General features: G+C 37.5%; 1 protein-coding gene across 2 annotated transcripts; it reads right to left on the bottom strand.

Moving 5' to 3' along the window:
* Nucleotides 1–304: 304 nt before the first annotated feature.
* itpka (inositol-trisphosphate 3-kinase A) lies at nucleotides 305–19,281 on the bottom strand. 2 transcript variants are annotated; one of them, XM_008399993.3, is made up of 7 exons: nucleotides 18,513–19,281; nucleotides 6,701–6,797; nucleotides 5,946–6,159; nucleotides 4,020–4,224; nucleotides 3,288–3,389; nucleotides 2,787–2,858; nucleotides 305–2,017 (listed from the first exon to the last, which is right to left on the bottom strand). In XM_008399993.3, exons 1-7 carry the CDS (start codon nucleotides 18,927–18,929, stop codon nucleotides 1,766–1,768), a joined length of 1,359 nt encoding a protein of 452 aa, XP_008398215.1. In that variant the 5' UTR covers nucleotides 18,930–19,281; the 3' UTR covers nucleotides 305–1,765. The 2 variants fall into 2 exon arrangements, with proteins under 2 accessions (XP_008398215.1, XP_008398216.1); XM_008399994.3 differs by having other exon boundaries at nucleotides 18,522–19,280.
* Between the last annotated feature and the right edge of the window lie 2,147 nt (nucleotides 19,282–21,428).

The raw sequence follows: 21,428 nt of genomic DNA, 5'->3' as shown, positions 1-21,428 counted from the left end.
ACTTTGTTTTTGTGCCGTTTATGACAGCTATTATATAGAAATGCTGCAGTAGACAAACTTCTCAATAGTTCTGCATTTTATTTCTTGTGAAGTTTGAAATGTCCTGGTTAGAAAGGACCTCTGTGATGTGTATTACCTTAATAAAACCGATTTTTAATGGACTCTAAATCACCAATAAGCATAAAAAATCTCCAGATTCTTTTAAAAAACTGTTAAATAGACATTTAGCTATTTAAAACATTATCTTAAATGTAAGTTTTAAAGTGGATTCAACCTGCTGGTTTTATTTTCAAGAAAACAAACCAAAACTCAATTTTTATTTCTAATATATACTGATTTATTTTATTTCCACAACAGTTATATACTTTTCTTAAAATTATAATTATTTTGTTAAATGAACCATGTGCTGCAACATGTGGTGATGTATCCAGTGATGGAGTCTTATTACAAAATTGAATTAAATGTAAAAAGAGTTTGAAAAGACAACTCATGAGCTACTCAGTGCCTCCCTGTGCTGTAATGCTGTAGTAACTGTGAGGTCTGTCAGTAGTTCATGTTACACGTAAGGCCTTTGCGGTGCATGGTGGCAAACGTTTTCCTCCGGTTCTCGTCTGGATTTTCTCCCTTTCATCCCGTTACAGTGAAAGCAGGAAATCCGCGCTTTCACGTCACGGGATGATGAATTAGTGTCAGTGCATTGGAGCAATAATTAACTTATTTTAATAATATTTCTGCTTCCCTCTGTTCTGCGTCCATTGTGCCCGTTTCTGTCAGTGTCTGTACTTAGCAAGTTCTGCTGCGGCAGCAGCCCAATCGGTACAGGACCGTTTGCAACTGCGTCACTAAATGATTCGAGCCGCCATGATGGACGTCGGAAGTGAGAGATGGGAGTATTGAACAGAGCGCCTGGAATTGTTTTCCCAGTTTATTCATGGTTTCTACTTGTTCGAGTAAGGCTAATTTGTCTTCTTTTTTTATGGCAAGCTACTAAGGCTAATTTGTCTGACGTCAGACGTGTCTGCTTACGTAACCAAACGTAACGCCAAACTAATAGCTAGCCATTCCCAATAAAAGTTGTGACTTAGAAACCGACTTATACCTCCTTCCTTTGACGTGCTGATCAAATTTCATGTCGACTTTGCCTGACGTCACACCACACGTCATGAACGGCGTTTCTCTTTACACCGAAGAAGCCTTACAAACGTACAAAAGACGAGATGCTAGCCAGTTTTTCCCCATACATGCTAGGCTACATGACGGCGCGGCAGTTTCCATGGTTACCAGTGTTTAGACCCGTACCTTCTCCATAATGCGACATTGTATATCATCTTTCTAATCATACTTACTTATAAACTATATGAACAGCTCGTTTCGACTGTAAATATTTTAGTATACTTGAAATAAGACAAAACTAACTTACAATTAGCTTGGCGATTACACCGAGCAGTCAGTCATTAGGGGCTACCGGTCGCCGCCGTGACCTCCCTCATTAAAAGTTATAAATAAAATGGCAGACGAGGTTTTCACGCTTGTCTGTACAGCCGATTTTAAAGTGTGATCAATTAGATAAAAGCGATATTAGACCCCAGATGTCTGTTTACTGGAGCGTATAGGTTGCTCGACGTCCATCACGGCGGAGCAGGCGGATTTCTGAAGACTGTGACGACACGTGCAAAGGCTCAATACAAGCAAATCAAGGCATGAAACCCCACCCAAAGAGTCGTTTTGTGGCGTCCATTTAAAATAACCCAAGTTCCCTCCACCTTTAAAAGTCCCTGGCTGTAGTTAGGCTGTTGTTTTTGGTTTCTTCTCCGCTCCCTTCGTTGCAAGCAGCCTCCAGCGTGAGGATGAGGTTTTCCAAACCCAGCAGGTATCCGTCCTCTCGGTTGCCTTCCTGCCAAGGAAGGTCGTGCCGTAAAGTCTGACCTTCAGGCAGAGCTGAAGTCTTCCCAAAGTCAATCATCCAGACGTTGGCACGGCCGCAGACATGGATGAAGAGGAGAGAGCTGCCGATCACCTAGTGGGGGAAAACGACAACAGAGAAGTTAAAATGAGGCTTTATTTTTCTCTTCTTCACTGCAAAAAAAACCTGAATCTTCACTTCAAATAAGACAAAACTGGCTTACAATGAACTTTTCAGCAAGATATAAGAGCTTATTTTAAGTCAATCATTCTTTAATTTTGATGAAGTACTATTTAACAGTAGTAATATTTGTAGTTAACTAGACTAAAATACTTGATATTTTGTGTTTTTGCAGTTCAGAAAAGGATCATTTTGGTCCTGCATGGCAAAAACACAAAGTCCTACCAAGTATTTTGGACTCGTTTTGACTGTAAATATCTTAGTAGACTTGAAATAAGACAAAACTAACTTACAAATAACTTTTCATCATGATTTATGTAAATAATTCCTTGATATTGAGGAAAACATACTAGTTATAAGTGAAATAATCTGCCAGTGAAACTATACTTATTAAAAATCAATACTATGATGTTATTGATTTAAAACAAGCTCCTATTATCTTGCTGAAAACGTATTTAAAAGTTAATTTAGGTTAAATAAAGTTGAATTAAATGAAATATAAAGTTAAAGACAACAATATTTGTAATATGAAGCTTTACAAAGTGTATTGCATTGTGTGCAACCACCTTATGATTTTTAAAAGTTATTTGTACAGCACATTTCAGCAACCAGGCAGTTCAAACAGACTTTGGTTATTTTTTTTGCAGGACTTTTCCTGTTTCCATCAAACTGTCTGATTTTCAGAGTAAAAATTGGTCGTCACCTCGTGTTTCTTGAAGAAGTCGGATATTCGCAGCGCTTCCCGGATTTCCCTCAGCCTCTCCAGGTAAGACATCTGCATTTCAGCGAGAAAAAAAAGCAGGAAACAATGTTTGAGTTTATTACTTAAACAGCTACTGTATACCGAGGCGGGGCAGAAACCGTTTCTGAACCAAAACTCAAACAGATTCGCAGTGTGAATATTTACATTCTCTTCTTGCAATTTAAACACTTTCAATGTGTTTTCTTTTCAAATTTATCCTTAAGCTGGTCCGAAATGTGAGCACAGACACAACAAAGTGATTCTTCCCATCACTGTTCAAACTCTGAACACGGATGTAAACGCTTGCACAGCTTGTGTGCTCTGCGTGGGTGAAGACGGACATTAAGGTGACGCCTACTGCGGCATTCCAGTGTTTATTTGGATGTGCACAGAAGTGTAAAGAAGGTTCGCTTCCATCTTCGCGTGACTGAATTCACAAGAAGTTAAATGACTGCCACGTACAATGATGCTGACGTCCTCTTCGACAAATTCCTTGAACAGCTTGATGATGTCCTGCTTTGATCTGGTTTTCTTGAAGTCGGTCCGACACGTGCCGTCGTATTTCTGAAGAGGGCAGAGAAGCAGAAGGACGATATTACCAAGCGGTCGGATTAAATCAGTATTAGTCTGAGTGTCCTGCTTGCATGTTAAGGCCTCAACAACATCAGTTACACTGCAAAAACAGAAAATCATACCAAGTACTTTTGATCTAGTTTCTAGTACACTTGAAATAAGACAAAACTAACATAATTTTCAGCAAAGAACCTTTTTAAGTAAATAATTCCTTGATGATGATCCCCTGGCAGATTGTTTGTCTAACATGGGAAACCTAACCTGCCAAGATACAAGTAATTTTTATCAATATTAAGAAAACATTGACTTAAACCAAGCTTTTATATCTTGTTGAAAAGTTACTTGTTAGTTTAATCTTTAATCGAAGATAATTTCACTAGAAACTAGATAAAAATTACTTAGTAAGTTTTTGTTTGTGCAATGTAAAAGTAGGGCTGTGTGATAAATATTTTTTTTGGTTTTTGAAGGTTTAATTTTTGGAAAATCTGGATTTGGCCACCGGCCGTTGAGTTTGACTCGTCTCTAATGTCCGCCCTGTTACTCCTGTTTAATTAACCCAGCCATTGTTGTAGCCGCCTCGTTTTCCTGTCTGTTGCAGTAAAGACGTGAATAACGTGTCACCTTGATGCCTTCTATCCTGAAGCCCAGCGTGTTGGTGGAGCTCATGCTGTCCCTCCACTGCATGTAGCAAGGTTTGGTGATGCCGCGCTGGAAATGCTCCTGAGGACTTGGGCCTTCCCTGTCCACCTCCATCATCTTCTTGTACAGGTCCTCCCGAAGCTTGGGCCGCTCTCTCGCCCGGACGAGCTCCTCCTCCAGGTACGTCCTTCAACACAGGGTGAAAAAGTCACAAAATGAAAGTTTTCTTCAGCTGTCTTTCCACATTTAGATGCTTCAAATCATCAAATAAGTTAATTATGGACCAAAATAACCTGCAAAATCTGCACATTTTCCAAATGGTAATTTAGGATAACAAGGGTAAATCTATTCAAACCATTCTGCCCAGTTGCGAAAAGGCAACAATCCTTTAAACCGGTTATTCTAGCCTTACAGGTAGCAACACCCAGAAACAGAGTTTCTGCAGGTTTCAGCAAGTAAAACTTTTTTAATGCCACCTTGAATGAAGTTTAAGACATAAAACAATAAATATAGTAAATGGGTGGAAGATGATACTGTGAAATGTTTTCTTCACAATGTTGCCTGTTAGAAAACCACACATACCAGAAAACAAGCTAGAATGTAAGTATTTGAGGCCATGTTACATTTCTTCTGATGAATTTAAGATGTTTTGGTTTTGGTTACATTAATTTAAGACTTTTTCTGGATTCACAGACAACAGAAATCAGTATCTTACACCTCAGTTGAAGGATTTTGGGGGGATTTCTAGGGGGATTCAATGACAAATATCCTGTCTAACGTCATGCGACAGTGTCTCAGATTTAAATCCATTCCAAATCTTTATTTAGTTTTGTTTAAAACCTCTGTAACACGTTTGAGCTAAAGGTGCCAAACCGATGCTTGAACATCCTCCTCCCATCAAAATGTCCCCTAATTTGGACCTTTCAATGACTCGACTTATCTTTCTTCTGATTTTAAAACGTGTCTGTTGATGTGAAACCTTTGAGTGTGACATAAATTCGGAAGGTCAACCAGAGCTGTACTTCCTGTATTTCTACAGAGACATTTAATGAACTCATTTCTACATTTGCTGCACAAAAGTCAAGAGGTTTTTGCAGTTGATGCTGCTTTACGCAGGACAGAAAACGACAACATACAAAATGATCTTCAATGTTTGGAGTCACACTGTCGATGACAGGTTTTGCACTCGCCGTCTTTATATTCACAGCAAACAGTTCTGAGCAAACAGATGTGAATTTCAGTTTCAGTTTGCTAGCTCCACTTCCTCTGTGCTAAAGAGGGAAGCTACGAGGAGACTCCTGTGTGCAGCACTTCGCTGTGTGAAAGCCTGAGTGTGTGTTTGTGCAAGTTGGTGGTTTTGCAACTTTGTGGTTGAGAGCGTTTTTGACAAAGGGGAGTCTCCAGGGACACCCTGAGCGTGCAAACGTGTGTATAAACATCTCATATGTACAGACCAACTCTCACAGAGGTAGATGAGTAAAACAAATAGTTCATGCCTGCGGTAATGTACATTTGTAGCCCTGTTGCACGTACGTTTTGCTCGCCTGCCTCTAGCTTTGCTGCAGGTTTGTGCATGAACATTCACCTGTCCGGTCAGACGCTGCACATGCATCCGCATGTCTGTGCATGCAAAAAAGGCATGCATGCATGAATTAATGCATGCATTCATGCGTATATGAATGTGTAGAGTTGTGCAGACTAACAGTCTGCCACCCGCTGTGGCAGGAAGCCAAGCATACAGCCTGCAGTTACAACAGGTGTTCCCTTAAAGAGGCAAGCCGAGACAGGCAGCTTGTGCTGTCGCCTATCTCCGCTTTTGTAGTTCATCTACACCTTAAAATGACAAATAATTAGTGATTAAAAACAGAAAAACCAGTGTTTGCAGATTGAAAAGGCCTAGTTTCTCACCTCAGTCCCATTTTGCAGTCCATCACGTTTGGGTGGTTGAAGCCAGCCAGCAGGTCGGTCATCTGCACGAAGAACTCCCCGTCGTTTTCCACGATTCCTTGGTAGCGCGGCACAAAATGGACCAGCACGTCGTTTTGCAGATCCTCAAAACACTTCTTCTCGTTCTCTGATAGCTTTTTCAGAATGGTGCCCTCTTCTGCAGCTTTGAAGTTTCCTGAGACGAGAGAAAGACGGTTTCTCATTCTTCATGTTAGACAAAGAACATACCTGCATAGGAATGGAGAAAAGTGCAATCGCTGAATAGAGCTGAATGTGAATTCCTGAAACATGTTGCAAGGCTGAGACAAGTAGACCATGAAGGAAAGCAACAAGCCTACTTTCTGTCACCCATAACAGATGACTCCATTTTCACCAAAGCTTCTGTATTGCTTTCAGTAGCTCAGCTTCCTTATAAACACCAAGTTCATTCTGAGGAATGTGAACAAAGTGTTGCTTCCATGCTCAAGGCTTTTCATTAGAGAAACATTTCTCGGATTGTTTTGACTTCTTGTGAAGAATAGAAAAGAGAAATGCTTGGTTAATGTTGCTCTGGTTCTTGGCAGATATTCAAAGTAAATAAAGGTGGAATCCTGAAAATGTTCCTTTGCGTGACAGGGGAGGATTTCCATTAGAAATGCATGAAATGGATGTTTTCTTTGCTCTTTTTTCATCTTATTATTGCTGCAAAATTTTTGTTTTTAATAAATTATAATCACCCTTATGCCCAGCTAGCTGGACCCAGTTTACTTTCTTCTTTTGGGAAGCTTGCAAGGGCCAGCGGATGTACGTCTTCAGCTTCTTCCAAGCTTTACTCTGTTGAAAATAGAAAACAAAATTTAAAATGTTGTAAAGGTAAATTGTGAGTTATTTCTTCAACATCAAGAAAAACGCTGCAAACACACAAAACCTTGGTATATTATTTGCTATAGTTTCTTGTCCAAATATCTCAGTACACTTGAAATAAGACAAAACTAACTTAAAAGTAACTTTTCTGCAAGCTATAACAGCTTGTTTTATGTAAATAACTCCTTAATATTAATAGAAATTAAAAGTGAAATAATTTACCAGTGGAGTTAGTACTCATGTAATCAATATTTAGGAATTATTTACATAAAACAAGCTCTTATAACTTGCAGAAAAGTTACTTGTAAGTTAGTTTTGTCTTACTTCAAGTGTAATAAAATATTTGCACTAAAGACTAGATCAAAAATACTTTGATAAAATTTTGTGTTTTTGCAGTGTAACTTCCAAGTAAGAGTTTGTTTTAAGACAATGATTCCTTAATATTTATTAAAAAGGATGTACTAGTTCCTCTGTCAGATTATTTCACTGGTAACATCAAAAAAATGTCAATCTGCCAGTGGAATTGGAACTGGGTTGCTAGGCGACGGGCTGGGCTTGGCTGGTGTTGCTAGGTAACGGCACAGTGGAATATCCTATCAGTGGAACTAAAACTTTTTCACCAATATTTAGGAATGATTTGCATAAAACCAGCTCTTATAACTTGCTGAAAAGTTTATTTAGTTAGTTTTGTCTTATTTCAAATGTAATAGGATGTTTGCACTAGAAACTATATATATATAAGCATATATAACAAATATGCTTTGTGTTTTCGCAGGCAGTGTACGATAGTTGGAAACAGCTTCAGGCCCTTTTTGCAGCACCTGAATGGAAATCTGATCACATCGGCGGGCCTGGCCAGCCAATCTGATGCCAGACTTTCTGTTTTCCCCGATGTGAAGCTTCCAATCTGGGTCAGCTAAATGCCATTTCTGTGGAAACTCCTATCTGTGTTCAACATCTCCATGTGGCCTGCTGGGCTCGTCCGTTTTTATTATCACAAACACAGAGTTCTCCACCTTCAGCTAAGGTAGCATGAGAGTAAGTCAAGTTTATTTGTATTGTATATTTCAGCAACAAAGGCAGTTCAAATTGCTTCACATCATAAAAACGTGAAACAGGCCATTAAAAATTACATTTTATGAGATTTTATCAAAATCATCAAGCAATATATAGGCCTGTCATAATGACAAATGTTTCTGGATGATAAATTATCCCAGATAAATGAATTTAAAGTAATATAATGGTAATAATAATGCAAGAACACATTCTCAAAGATCAATAAAGTGTAATTTCTAATGAACATTTAACACTGGAACTGGAAAACTCTTTAAATATCTAAAATAAATAAACAAAACAACAAATAAAATTAATTGAGTCTGCAAATAAAATTGTCCTTCAAAAAAGGAGATGGTTGAGACCAAAGCACCAAACAGAAATGATAAATCGGGAAAAGAATGAAAATTATTGAGTTTGTTTTATTTATCATGTGATTAATTGATTTACTCCTCATTGCAACAGGCCTAGCATTATACATCATACATGTTGGTCATTAGTCCAGTTATTATGAATCAAAGCCAACTCTAAGCAAGTTGGGTTTAGCCTCAGTATTTCAGCTGTTTTGCAGTTTTCTGGAAGTTTATTCCAGATTTGTGGATATAAAAGTAACAAATCCTCTAAAGTAGAACTGTTTAGCTAAGTATTGGTATATTTTATTCACCAACATGTTTTCCTCTTATCATGCAGCCCCAAACTGTTTGGTAATAGTTTTTGTGGCCCATCTGCCTGTGGAGGGTAAAAGTGACTGTTTGCCGAGTCAGCGATCCTCCGCATGGTGGTGTAAGCGATTACATCACAGCAACATGGCAAAGCGCATCAGTTCTCAGTTCAAAACTGTTTTAATGTCAGTCAGTATGGATTTAATTTATATACTGATATTCTGTTTTACCGAGATGAACCAATAAAGCACAAACACAGAAGAACAGGCACACATACACTGCAAAAACTCAAAATCTTCCCAAGTATTTTTGGTCTAATTTGGTTCAGATGTTACAAAAGGGATCCAAGTCGGCCCAGAGAATTACACTTATCTTCCTTTTTCCAGTCTTACCCCTTTTACACAAACTTTAACCTAATTCTAGGCTCTAAAACACTTTGGACTTTTTATTAACCAATAAACTGTTGATACAAATTAACATCAATAGAATTGTACAATACTATTGTATACTATTATATATACAATACATAGTAGTATTGTATGTGTGTTTTAGTTGTGCACTGCAAAAATACAACATCTTACCAAAGCATTTTGTCTAGTTTCTTGTGCAAACATTTTAGTTCACTTGAAACAAGACAAAACTAACTTACAGGTAACTTTTCAGACAGATATAGGAGCTTATTATAAGTCAACAATTCCTTAATATTCATGGAAAAGTTCATGAATTGCTTCATTTATAACGAGATATTTTTCCATGTTATAAATTAAATAATCTGCCAGTGGAATTAGTACTTTTACTTTTGACTTATGACAAGTGTACTAAGATATTTGAACTAGAAACTAGACCAAAAATACTTGGTCAAATTTTGTGTTTTCGCTAAAGGAAAAAAAGCTCATCAACCATAAAGCCGATGATCTGAAAACTAGATTGTGCGTCATGGGAGGGTGTTTCTTCTGTCCCCTCAGGGCTTCACCGCGGTCATTTTCTGAGTAAAACAGGAAGTGAAACGGGGACTCTGATCGCGGTGAGGCAAAGCTTCATCACTCTTCGTGGCCGTCAGTAAGAGCAGAACCGGGTTTCTCCGAAATGTCGGATGATCCGCTTCACTTGTTTGTTTACTGGCGGCATCGCTCTGCCAAAGGCGGCAGACTTTCACCAGTGTTTTCACGCTGCAGCACATTTACTGAGCTGCAGCTGCTGCTGTTGTTTCTGTCTGGTGCAGCTTTAATGATGATAATAAATAACTTTAGTTATTGACCAATCTAGCTTTTTTATACATGTTATGCTTAATTTTTTATCTTAGTTATAAATAAGTTTATAACGTCAGATTATTATATCGTTTTTGCTTTAAATTAACAAAATTAAATCATGTGGAATCTGTTGAAATAAAAAAAAAATGTTAAGTCAATGATTCATTTCTTTGAGTGTAGGGCTGCAACTAACGATTATTTTAGTAACGATTAATCGATTAATCGGGATCAAAAAATTGACACATTCTGCAAATTTACATTAAATTTATATTAAATTTGAAAAGATGCAAATAAGCATTTCATTTCCTAGAATGCCATTAGAGAACGCCTGATCAGCTGGAGCAAAGGATGCATCTGCAGCTAAATAAAAACATCAACATGTCAACAGCTCAGCTCTTATTTATTTATTTTTATTAACTGATTAATAATTGGACAGTAAAAGCTGCCTAATATTTGCAGAATGTGAAACAAGTGAAGCTAACTAGAAGTTCTAACTAGAACATTTTTGCAAACATTTTTATCTTTGATTCAAAATGTATATATTTTTGTTCAAATTTTGCTGAATTACTGCTCTGAGTGACTTTTTTTTTTTTAATCCCTTTTTTGAGTCTGTAAATTCCAGTTAACGATTTATTGTTTATTAAATTAGTTAAATAATCGATTGATAACAATTAATGTGATTAATCGCTTCGGCCCGTGTTACAATCACAAATGTCAGTGTACATTACTGCAATATTTAAAGTTCAAAGTGTTTAACACATAAAAGAAAAGAAGCAATAAAAGTTATAATCTAGAATTAATCAATGGTCCAGTTATTATTAATCAAAGATCTAAATAGGTGAGTTTTCACTTTTGGTTTTCAGTGTTTCAGCAGTTTTGCAGTTTTCTGGAGGAGAATAAAAACTGAAATCTGCGTTTCTGATTAAAACGTCAATCAGGAGTCTCACTGACTTTTTAATCAGATGTGTGAAGACGCTGCTGCTGCAGTAATCAATGCGACTAAAGATAAACACAGAGACTTCGAGTTTAAATTTCACACATTTGCTTTCATGGGACGAGATGTGGAAAAGTTCAGGGGTGTGAAAACTTTTAAAACCAGTAATTTCAAGACTAATATTTAAATATTAGCTCAATAGATGTTTCCTGATCATGTTTACTAGTTCCTGTTGTTCATGTTTGCACTTAAGATCATTTCAATTAAAATTCCCTTCAGGGCTGAAATGATTAATCGGATTAATTATGATGAGTTGAAATAATCAACTAATTTAGTAATCGATTAATCGTTAACTGGACTCAAAAATAGGGCATTTGGTGAAAACACAACATATTCAGAGCAGTAAAAAGGCTAAAATTCAACAAGAACATATATATTTTGCATTTAAGATAAGAAAAAAGCTTTTTATTGTTATTTCTTCTATCAAGTTGCAGGTTTAGCTTCACCTGGTTAAAATTCTGTGATTAATATCCTTTTACTATCTAATTATATAAATTTTTTTGTTAGTCTGACAAAGCAAACATTCAGTAAACTTTATTTTGAATATGTTCACTAAACCTACACAAATTATATTTAACAACTAGAATGTGCTCATTTTTAAATTCAACTGATTTTTACAGTCATAACATGAAAAACGGTTTAAAGGGTGAGAATTTCAAAGCATTATATTTTCAGAGAACACAATTTGAAGCTGGTAAATAGTAGACTATGTTTTAACGAGGCCATAAATTGTTTCTTTGTCACATTCGGCCTTCGGATGGTTACGGACTGTGCTCATAAAATCCCTCTGTAACAAACTGTAGCAGATCAAATCAGTGTGAGAGTAAATCATGTGTTGAATCTGAACTTTGACTTTATCAAGACGGCTTTGTGCCCTCTGCTGATTTGTGGATTTTGACGCCGCTTTATTTTGAAGCATGAGACGGTGCTGCACAACGGAGACGTCGACGCGCTGATCCGAACGGTTACCGTAGCAACCACACGCAGACTGAAGCCAAATCTTGAGGCTGACGGCGATAATTAATATGCTAGAAGCTCTTTCCTGAACGAATCGCCCCGCGGCCGACCCGTTTTCTGCGTGCTTCTCTGTCTGTGTTTCTCTGAAAACGTCTTTGATTCGACTGTTCGACGCGGCCGGAGCGTCAATGAGAAAAAGGCTAAAGCGGAGTCTGTCAAGTGTCTGACTTCCTGAAGCAGTTCTTTGTTAAATGTCAAAGGCCAAGACTAAAACTGGAAACCGACCGCAAAAGAAAACATGATTACACAAGAACATGTGAGCATGTGCTGAGCTCTGTGTGGGTTTTCTGTTTTCTTGTTTGCTTGTTTTCCGTCAGAGCATCAGGGTGCGTATTTTGACATGATCGTCTTGTTTCCTTTCCAACTTGGAATTGATTCAGTGAGAGAGAAACCGCTGAAAGATCGGCCTGGGTAGCGTCTGCTAAATGCCGCGCCTGCCAGGAAACATTGAGTTCTGCACTGTAAAACAGTTGAAGGTGGTTTAACTTGAAAATGAAAGTCCACCTGCTGCCTGGGAAATGCAACTTAAGTCAACAAGAAAATCGTTTTGGTTTTAACTCAGAAATTAAAGTTTATGAAGTTGATTTAACAGCAAGAAACAAGTTGTTTAAACATTGTTTTGTAAGTTCATTAATCTTGATTTGTGAGTTTTAACTTAAAACAAAGAATTATTTCACAATATGCAAGAAAAAACCACCTTCACCCAGTTAAAGAGCCACATTTCTCTGTTGTTTCACTCACAACGTTAAGTTAAAACAAGTTATTTTACTTTAAAATAATTTAAATTCTTGTTTCAGGTTACATGAACAAAATTTCTGATCTGATAATAAATTTTATTAAACATCACAATAAATTCTGCTCAAACATTTAGTGAGAACAGGACATTAAAATAAACACGAGGCGGATTAATGTAACGCACTTCCATCTCAGGATACATAAACATGCCGCTAAGCATTCTGGGAAATAGTTCCCACTCCTGTCTTTTCCTTCTGTCAGTTTTTTTTAAGTGCTGACCTAAAAACTCTTGGATGTTTGACAAAATGAATAAAAAGTTAACACAACTTACTGCTGTAAGTTTATCTTTCACAAACGCACATTTAGGCTCAAAATCTAAAACTCACTATGGTAGACACAACTAAATGCGACTCAGATGTTTTACAGTGTGCCTGTTGAGGGAGTTGAACCAGCGTCGGCTCCAGACATGGAGAAGTGGTGGGCCTTGTGGCAGAATCGGTCTGATGGTGCAGACGGAGGCAGAAACCTGCAGGTGACTCACTGTGATTACGCTCAACTTCCCTACAGCTTACACAGAGCGAGGCTCAAGAAACCCTGTCAGCTCCTCCAGTCTTCCTTCTGCTTTTGCTTTCTTGTCACAATTAAATGTTTCAGTTCTTCCAAAAACTGACTGGTTGGGCTTTCAAAGTGTCTGCGGAGGAGTTTTGACCCACTCTTCTTGGCAGAATTGTCTTAATTCACCCACATTGGAGGGTTTTAGAGCATGAATAATGAGTTCAGAGGTCACGCCACCACGGCATCTTAGTTGAGTTTAAGTTCTTGCTTTCACTAAGCCACTCCAGAATTTTATTTCGTTTTTTTTTAAAGGCCATATCTTGAACAAGTTAGGTTTGGTTTCTGGTTTATACAAAACATGTTAATTACATTTTTTTGCAAAAACTCATTCTTGGATAATGAGATTTCAGTCTGGTCGGTTCTGCCTATTGAGCTGTTTTAGGGTCTCTGTCACTTTAAATCCAAACAAGCTTCATCTGGCCACGCCCCCCAACTCAACAGTCACACATGAAAATGGCTGCAAACAGATGCACAATTACACAACTGTACATCTTTGAAAAGCATTAGTAGAGCCTTCTGCACAACCAACAAGAAAACAGCAAGTGGTTCCTGGATGGTGAGTCAACAACAAAACACTTGTCCTTCCCAGCAGCCATTGTGCAGTGAATACAGTTGCTCGGTAACAGCGCAGTGCCTGTTGCTTGTGACTCAACAGTCACAATCAACTCTTGAGTTGATTGTGACTCAGCAGTTGATTGAAAATCATTCGGGAGGTTTTTGAAGTGACTCGCTTTCCAGACACCAATAAACAATAACTTATTGCCAAACAAAAAATGGCTCGGTGGTGTTTTCCAGCAGCCATTGTACAACACATCCAGTCGTAAAACTAACCAATCAAATGTACTGAAGCTCTGCTTGGTTTGCTAGGTAACGCCGCATTGCCCTTTAATATTCAGGAGGTGTTTGAAACGTCTCATTTTCTAGACACCAAAAAACATCAACGTATTGCAAAAACACAGCTTTTTTTTTTAAAGCACTTGAGTTGTTTTTAGAAGCAGTTGAGAATAAAAATGAATGAAATGCAACATTGCACTTCAGGACGTTCAGCTGGAGAGCAGAATTTATGGTTCTACCAGTTACACTGCAAAAACACAAAATCTTACCAAGTATTTTTTTGCATATTTTATAGTGCAAATACCTCAGCACACTTGAAATAAGACAAAACTAACTCACAAGTAAATTTTCAACAACAATTATGAGCTTGTTTTAAGCCAATAATTCCTAAATACTCATGACAAAGTTCTAGTTCCACTGGATTATTTCACTTATAATATGGGAAAAATGTCTTGTTACCTAAAAAAGAAGTAATAAATAGCTCTTACTGTTAACGTCTATCTATTGTTATCACAATTGTAGAACAAAATATTATGATAAAACTTTGAGTCCGTACTTCTCACACTTAGCAGAAACTTCTAGATCAGCAGATGGCTTTGTTATCTGTTATCAAATTTATTCTGATTGCAACACGTTTTACCCATCAGCATATTTCATGTTGGCGTGGATTGCTGTTTTTTTTTTAAATATTTGAAGGAGTTTCATGTACTTAGAAGGAATAAGGGGGAAAATACTTTTCTGCCACACCTTTAAGCCTCTCCTGCAGAGCTGAGCTGCATCAGATAGAAAGTTATCAGCAGCAATGACAGAAAGTAAACACATGTTTCCACCATTAGTCAATTCATCCTTTCAGCTCAGGTCTGTCAGCAGAAAGGTAAAACTGTTTTTAACGTGAACTCATCTCACACTGGAGGAAAAGTCAAGAAAAGCATCGGAAATATGAGGCAAAATATCCTCAAGTTAAATGTGAAAGCAAAATGACACATGATTACGTAACCCGTTATTTTCCATTTAGTCTGATTTCATTTCATGCAGACGTGTGTCACGGTTCAAACACCATGAAAGTAGCGTGATGATGGTGCTACTTTATGTTAGTCAGACAAAATCTGATTCAAATGCAGTAAGGTTTGTGATTATAATGTTTCACACACAAGCTTACAACCAATAAACGTTTTAAATGTCGTAAAGATGATGTTAAAAAATGTTATTATTTCAGGGAGGAGAATCAGATGTTCTGGGTATCATCCTTCCTCTGACATGCTCTCCAAGCTTTATAAAACAGGTTTCCCTTTTTCCTTTTTTTATTTGAGAAATGGCTTTGAAAGTGAGAGAAAAACCCAACACTTGTGTGACGGGAACATAATCTCATGTGAAATCTTCCAGAGCCCATCTCATTCAAAAGCTCCCAAAATAACTCCTGAGCTGCCAAAATGACTCATCCCCATGAGAAGTGCTTACTGTGAGCCGAACTTATCAGTTAATGGAAGATGAACTGAACGGTTTAAAGGGAAATCTGTTATCGCTCTGTAGTTGTGTCTTGTCTGCAGTAATTCTCCGGTAATTCCCAGAGGTTTTCTGTCAGGAAACGCGTTGCTGGCTGATGTTTAAGAGCTGCTTCTGCTCTAAACACCAGCTCCTTCCTGTGACGGACAGCTCCAACTATCTGCAATTTTAAACGACCTTTAATGCCCGTCAACTAAACAACCTCGTGGTTACCAAAAGACCGGCTTATCAGTAACATTTCATTAACGTAAGGGATGAATTCACGCCATTCCAGTTAGTTTTTAAAGTGACATGCTTAGGATAGGTATGTTCATTTCATTTGTCACACAAAATCATTCTTGGATTTGTTTTCCAGCAGCTGTTGCACATTCAGCGGCAAAACAACTGACCAAACGTGTTAGAGCTCTGCTTGTGTTGCTAGGTAACGGACTGGTCCAGCTGGGGTTGCCAGGTAACGGCGCATTCCGGAGTTTTCTAAATTCCACAAACCAAATAACATGAACTTACAAACAGCAGGGTGTGTTTCTTTAAGCGCTTGGGTTGATTTTTAGAAGCAGTAGAAACCCAAATGGAGTACAAAACCCTACAAAATATAAAGTTTGCAAAATACGTCTCCTTTAACAGTTTCTTTTCATTTTTAGCTTTAAAGAAGGAATAGAAAATCACTTTTAATAATAATCCACTGTTGTAAACAGGTTATTAGCAACCTAAAGAAATTCAAACTTGCTTCTTTGTCTCAGCTGTCAATAATTTATTGAAGATAAAACTAACAATCTCTTCTTTTGGGAATTAAGTTGATTAAAAACATAAAAATCATTCAGAGTTTGACTTTGAGACAGAAATGTCCAAAAGAAAATTGGATATTTTATGTAATAGTGATGAGCTTTTTTGTTCAAAATCCACGTAACTTGGCCAGTGGTGAATATAATGCCAGCTTTCATTTTATTTACTTAATAGGTCGGAGATTTGCTAGAAAAAAACTCAGAAATGTTGAGATTAATCTCAGAAATTTCTGAGTTACAAAAATCAAAAAATTTCCAAGTTTCTTAAAGCAAAGGTCTGAGTTTTTTTGGTGGAAATTGAATCCTCAGTTTTTTTCCCTCATTAGTCAAAATACGCCAAAGTGTGAAAGATTTCACAACAAAAACACAGAATCTTACCAAGTATTTTGGTCTAGTTTCTAGTGCAAATGTCTTAGTACAGTTGAATCAAAGACAAAACTAACTTTTCAGTCAGATGTAGGAGCTTGATTTAAGTAAAAATGTCCTTCGTATTGGTGAAAAAGTACTTGTTCCACTGGCAGCAACACATGCTTCATATTTTATAAGTGAAATTATTGGTGGGACTAGAAATATTTCAGCAATATTAATGAAATACTTAAAACAAGCTCCTATACTATGCTGAAAAGTTACTTTTAAGTAAGTAGTGTCTTATTTCTAGTGTACTATGATAATATATGGTTATATTTTGTGTTTTTGCAGTGTTCTCCGAGTTCAATGCCTGTGGTTAACATATCAATAAAGAGATCATAAAGGGAGAGAAACTGTCTTATTATTCAGCCAGTATTTTAAAATTATTCTGAGACGATCCAGTTAACAGAGTTCTTCCTCTCTAATGGTGAAAAGATTCACAAACTTGATTTCATCATAACTAAAACTAGATAAGAAACTTTTCCCCAAACACACAAGATTCAGGAAATGAGACCCCACCTTGTTTGACCTCATATGAGAAAGTCCAAGTTTTCATTTCAACAATAATAAAACTTCTTTCAAAGTCAGGAAATTATGCTTTTTATCTTACAAGATTAGATCATTGTTGGCTAAACTAAATTTAATAAAGTTCAGCTAAAGAAAGGAGAGCCAAGCTCTAGATCAGGGGGTCAAACTCATTTTCGTTTTGGGCCAAATCAAGTTCATGAAGGCTCTTAAAGGGCCAGCTGTGCCAGAATGTGTTGATAAAACCTCTTCACAAACTTAAAATATCAATGAATTCTTAAAATTAAATAATATTACTGAACATCTTTTCAGTTTTGTGAAACTAAAAACACAAAATCAGGTACAAATTTGGAAATATTTTCAATATTACTTATTTACGACGGTAAATGTGACTTTTTATTACTCGCTGTATAAATCATGGACTATAATCTGACATCAATTTAGGCTGAACTTGTTTCAATCAAATATTCACACATTTTATAAGTTTTAAACTGAAATAAACTCTTTTTTCTTTTTTTTTCCTGATTTTCTTTTATTGTTTTAAACACCAATGTTTCCACACAACTTTATATTTTGGTCTGTCTGATGATGCAGTTTTTATATGCGAGACTATTTACTTGTGTAGCCTTAAAATCAAATACTTTTTCACTCTTGCTTGAGTAATTTGGCTAAATTCGTACTTTTACTTGAATAAAAATATGTTGAAGTACAGCTACGCTGCAAACATACAAAATCTTAACAACTACTTTTGTTTAGTTTCTAGTGCAAATATCTTAGTTTTGTCTTATTTCAAGACAACTAAGATATTTGCACTAGAAACTAAACTAAAAATACTTTGTAAGATTTTGTCTTTTTGCAGTGAACAGAAGCAGAAGAAAGTAAATGTAATAATTTTGAGAGCAAATGAAGCAGAAACCCTTTCTGTTTTTCACGCTCAAGTTAACATTTGGTTCATTGTTCAAAACCCAAACCCTCTGATCCTGGGCACAAAGAAACTGGCAGATTATTTCACTTTCAACAAAGCATTTTTCCAATACAGCAAGTGAAATAATCCGCCAACAGATCCAACACTTTTTCATCAATATTAAGTAATTACTGCCTTAAAACGAGCTCATTCTTGCTGAAAAGTTCCTTGTAAGTTAGTTTTGTCATTTTTCAAGTCTACCCAGATATTTGAACTAGAAACTGGACCAAAAACAGGTGAGATTTTGTATTTTTGCAGTGCTACTCTTACTTGAGTACAGGTTTTTGGGGTACCCTTCACCTCTGAAGATAACTGCAGGGTAAAAACCAAAGAGGCTTCTCACCTCGCTCACCTCTGCGCACACCAGGTGCTCCAGAGTGACGAGGCCTTTGCTCTGAGTCTCGGTGTCGCTCAGCAGATCATCCTCAGACTCCACCGCGGAGGATCCGTTGGAGGAGATGGACGAGTTGGACAGCTTCCTGCGCAGGGTTCCGTCCACAGCCCCATCCAGGTCTTCCTCCTGGATCTCCCTGGAGGTGCCGCCTGCATCCGAAGTGATGGTGACCTGCGGCACTAAGGGCGCATCCATGAGCGCCGGCGCGGCGGGCGGCGCGGCGACGATTGCTGCTTTCTGGATGAGCTCCGCGCAGATCTGTGGAGACCTCCCGGCCGCCCTTCTCTCTACACGGCCTCCATCGCTTATCCCAGTCCCAGAAAACCCGAAGTCCTTGGAGGACTTTCTCCGGCACTCTTTCGGCATTTGAGATCTGGCCGTAGAGGCGCAATGACGAGAAGCGAAACTCCGCTTCGGCTCAGGCTTCAAAATCTGGTCATTTCACTGTGAGAGGGTTCCCACGGAGTCTCCCCGGTACTCTGGGAGTCCTGCCGATCCTCCCCGGGTCCTCCGCTGGTTACTCTGAGCTGGGAAACGCCTCTGGCAACCTGTGCGCTCTTTGACTGTCGGTAAGGGGAACCCCTCTTTAGTGGCGTGGCTCGCCCTTCTGCGCGGTTTTACACTCTCTCACACACGCTCACACACACTGCCGCTGTTTATTATCTTCCGCATTGCCGCTCTCGCTTCCTGACTCAACAGTTTAGAGCTGCTGACATAGTTTCAGGTTCTTTGCCGCCTCACTTCAGCAAAAAAACAAAAAAAAAAAAAACTCCACAGCTTCAGCTGCTTGTCTGCTACATTTTGCACTGGATCTCAGGCGTCAAATTGTCACGTTTTTAATCGCTTTAAAACATTTTCCAGTAAAATTTGTCCAAGAAACATTTATTCTGCATTCATAATCTGTGAGCATAATCGCCCTACATTGTTTTGGGGAAGTTGTTTCCAGCTTTAACATTTAGTCCTCTTGTTTACACATCAAACTGATGAAACAGACTTCAGCTTACATTGCATATATGCATCATTTATCTAAAGCCATAGTTTGCAGAGAAGCTATAAATGGTATAAAACATCAGTGATATTAAATAAATTGGATGTAAAAATGGAGAAAAGACAGAAACTGGTCAGAAAAAATACCAAGAGATGGTGGTGGCAGCAGGCACGAACAGAGGGGGGAGCCTGGGGGGCTTGAGCACCTGCCCCTTTTGCTCCTTGCCCCAAAGTGCCCTTTTGGTAATTCTTTTTTTTTTTTTTTTTGTATTATTTTCTAAGCCCTCACATAATATGTACTAAAATTCTTTGCTTTTTTGTTTCTTTTTTGTACAACATAATAAGCCGGTCACCTTGTTACCTTTGACCTTTTGCCCGTGACGCATGACGCAGTTGCCTCTCGCGCAGTGAGATAAGGCGGCTAACTGGAGCTCAACGTAGAGAACGTTCCAGATTACATAACAGTTTTTGGTGAATAAAAAAAAACGTTTTTGGTGAATAAAGTGGAGTAGACTTGCTACTTGTCAGATGACGGAAAACGTTGAAGTATCGTTTCTGCTTCAGCTCGGAGTCGCGGTTTAAGCAGAGAGGTAATGAAATACAACAGACACTGACAGGCGTCTGCCTTTCTCTGAAGAACTACTGAGCGGGAGGAGACAGCCAGGTGAGGAGAAACTGTTCTTATCTATCGATTCAGTGTTTTTGTCATACAGATATTAGGCTGTTGTTGATGTGCTATTAGCTAGCTGCTAGCTAACGACTTTGCTAGCAAAGCAAGATAAATAAAAAGCTTCTTTCCTGTATCTTTAATGATATCAGTCATTCTTCAGTATTGCTTATGCAGTAAGGGCACATCGCCCGTCCAAAACCGATCATCTCCATAATGGATATATGTCTTCTAATTTCCTTTGCTACATAATGTACATTTCATTTATTCTGGCGTTGGGTAAAAGTATCTTGAAGGAGAATAACAATTAAATAAAAGCCCAACAAGGATATTCATTTAGATTTAAAAATAACTCACCCTGAATTACCATGATAGATATAATGAATGTAATAAAAGTGAACTTAATGAAGGGGAAAAAAACTCAACCCAGACTTTAAGTTTAGGGTCTGGTTTGCAGAGTATGAAGTTATATAGATATTTTTTCCCCCAATTATTCAATGAAAACATTTTTTTTTACCTCAGTTAATGTAATCAAAATTTTTGGAATTGTAATGATTTCATTTTTACAAACAAAATGCTTTGTTTAAAAAAAATTTTTCTAAAGTAAATAACTAATTTTTGTCTCGTGAACTTAAAAAGTTATTTGCCAAACATAAACTTTTATTTGCACACATCAGAAATATTTTGTTGCGATTTTGGGTCCTGCCCACGACATCATGTGAGAAAAAAAGTTTTTTAAGCAAAACTCAGTAGGCTTTTCTCATGGTGACATTCATTAACAATTCAATTTTTGCTTTTGTTTTTTTCGTTTTTCTGCAGTTCCACGTTAAAGTTTGATGCAGCTCTGCTTTCCTGAATCGACCGTCTTCATCTCCACTGCAGGTATAGCAAACAGGCAGATCTTTGTTTTATAGATTACAGTCCACTAAAAGGTTGCATTGTGCCCTTGTTTATATTTTTAATAGTGTAATTCAGTAAAGACAAAATATATCTGGTGGTCCAGCTCTGATTTACATATCTTGCTAAATTGCGGATTTGAATATTGCAAAACTTTCCTATAACAAAATAGACCTGCAGAAAGAAATTAATAATAAAATATCTTACATAGTTATGTTCTATATAGAGATGTTCCTTAGCTTTGATTGTATATCTCACAATTTAGTTATTTATCATTGTTTATTAAACTATGACAATTGTGTGGCTTTGTTAAT

This window comes from Poecilia reticulata, chromosome 22, assembly GCF_904066995.2.
Source record: "Poecilia reticulata chromosome 22, P_reticulata-male-v2, whole genome shotgun sequence".
In the NCBI taxonomy this organism is placed as follows: Eukaryota; Metazoa; Chordata; class Actinopteri; order Cyprinodontiformes; family Poeciliidae; genus Poecilia; species Poecilia reticulata.
This window is presented reverse-complemented; position numbering and strand designations above follow the sequence as displayed.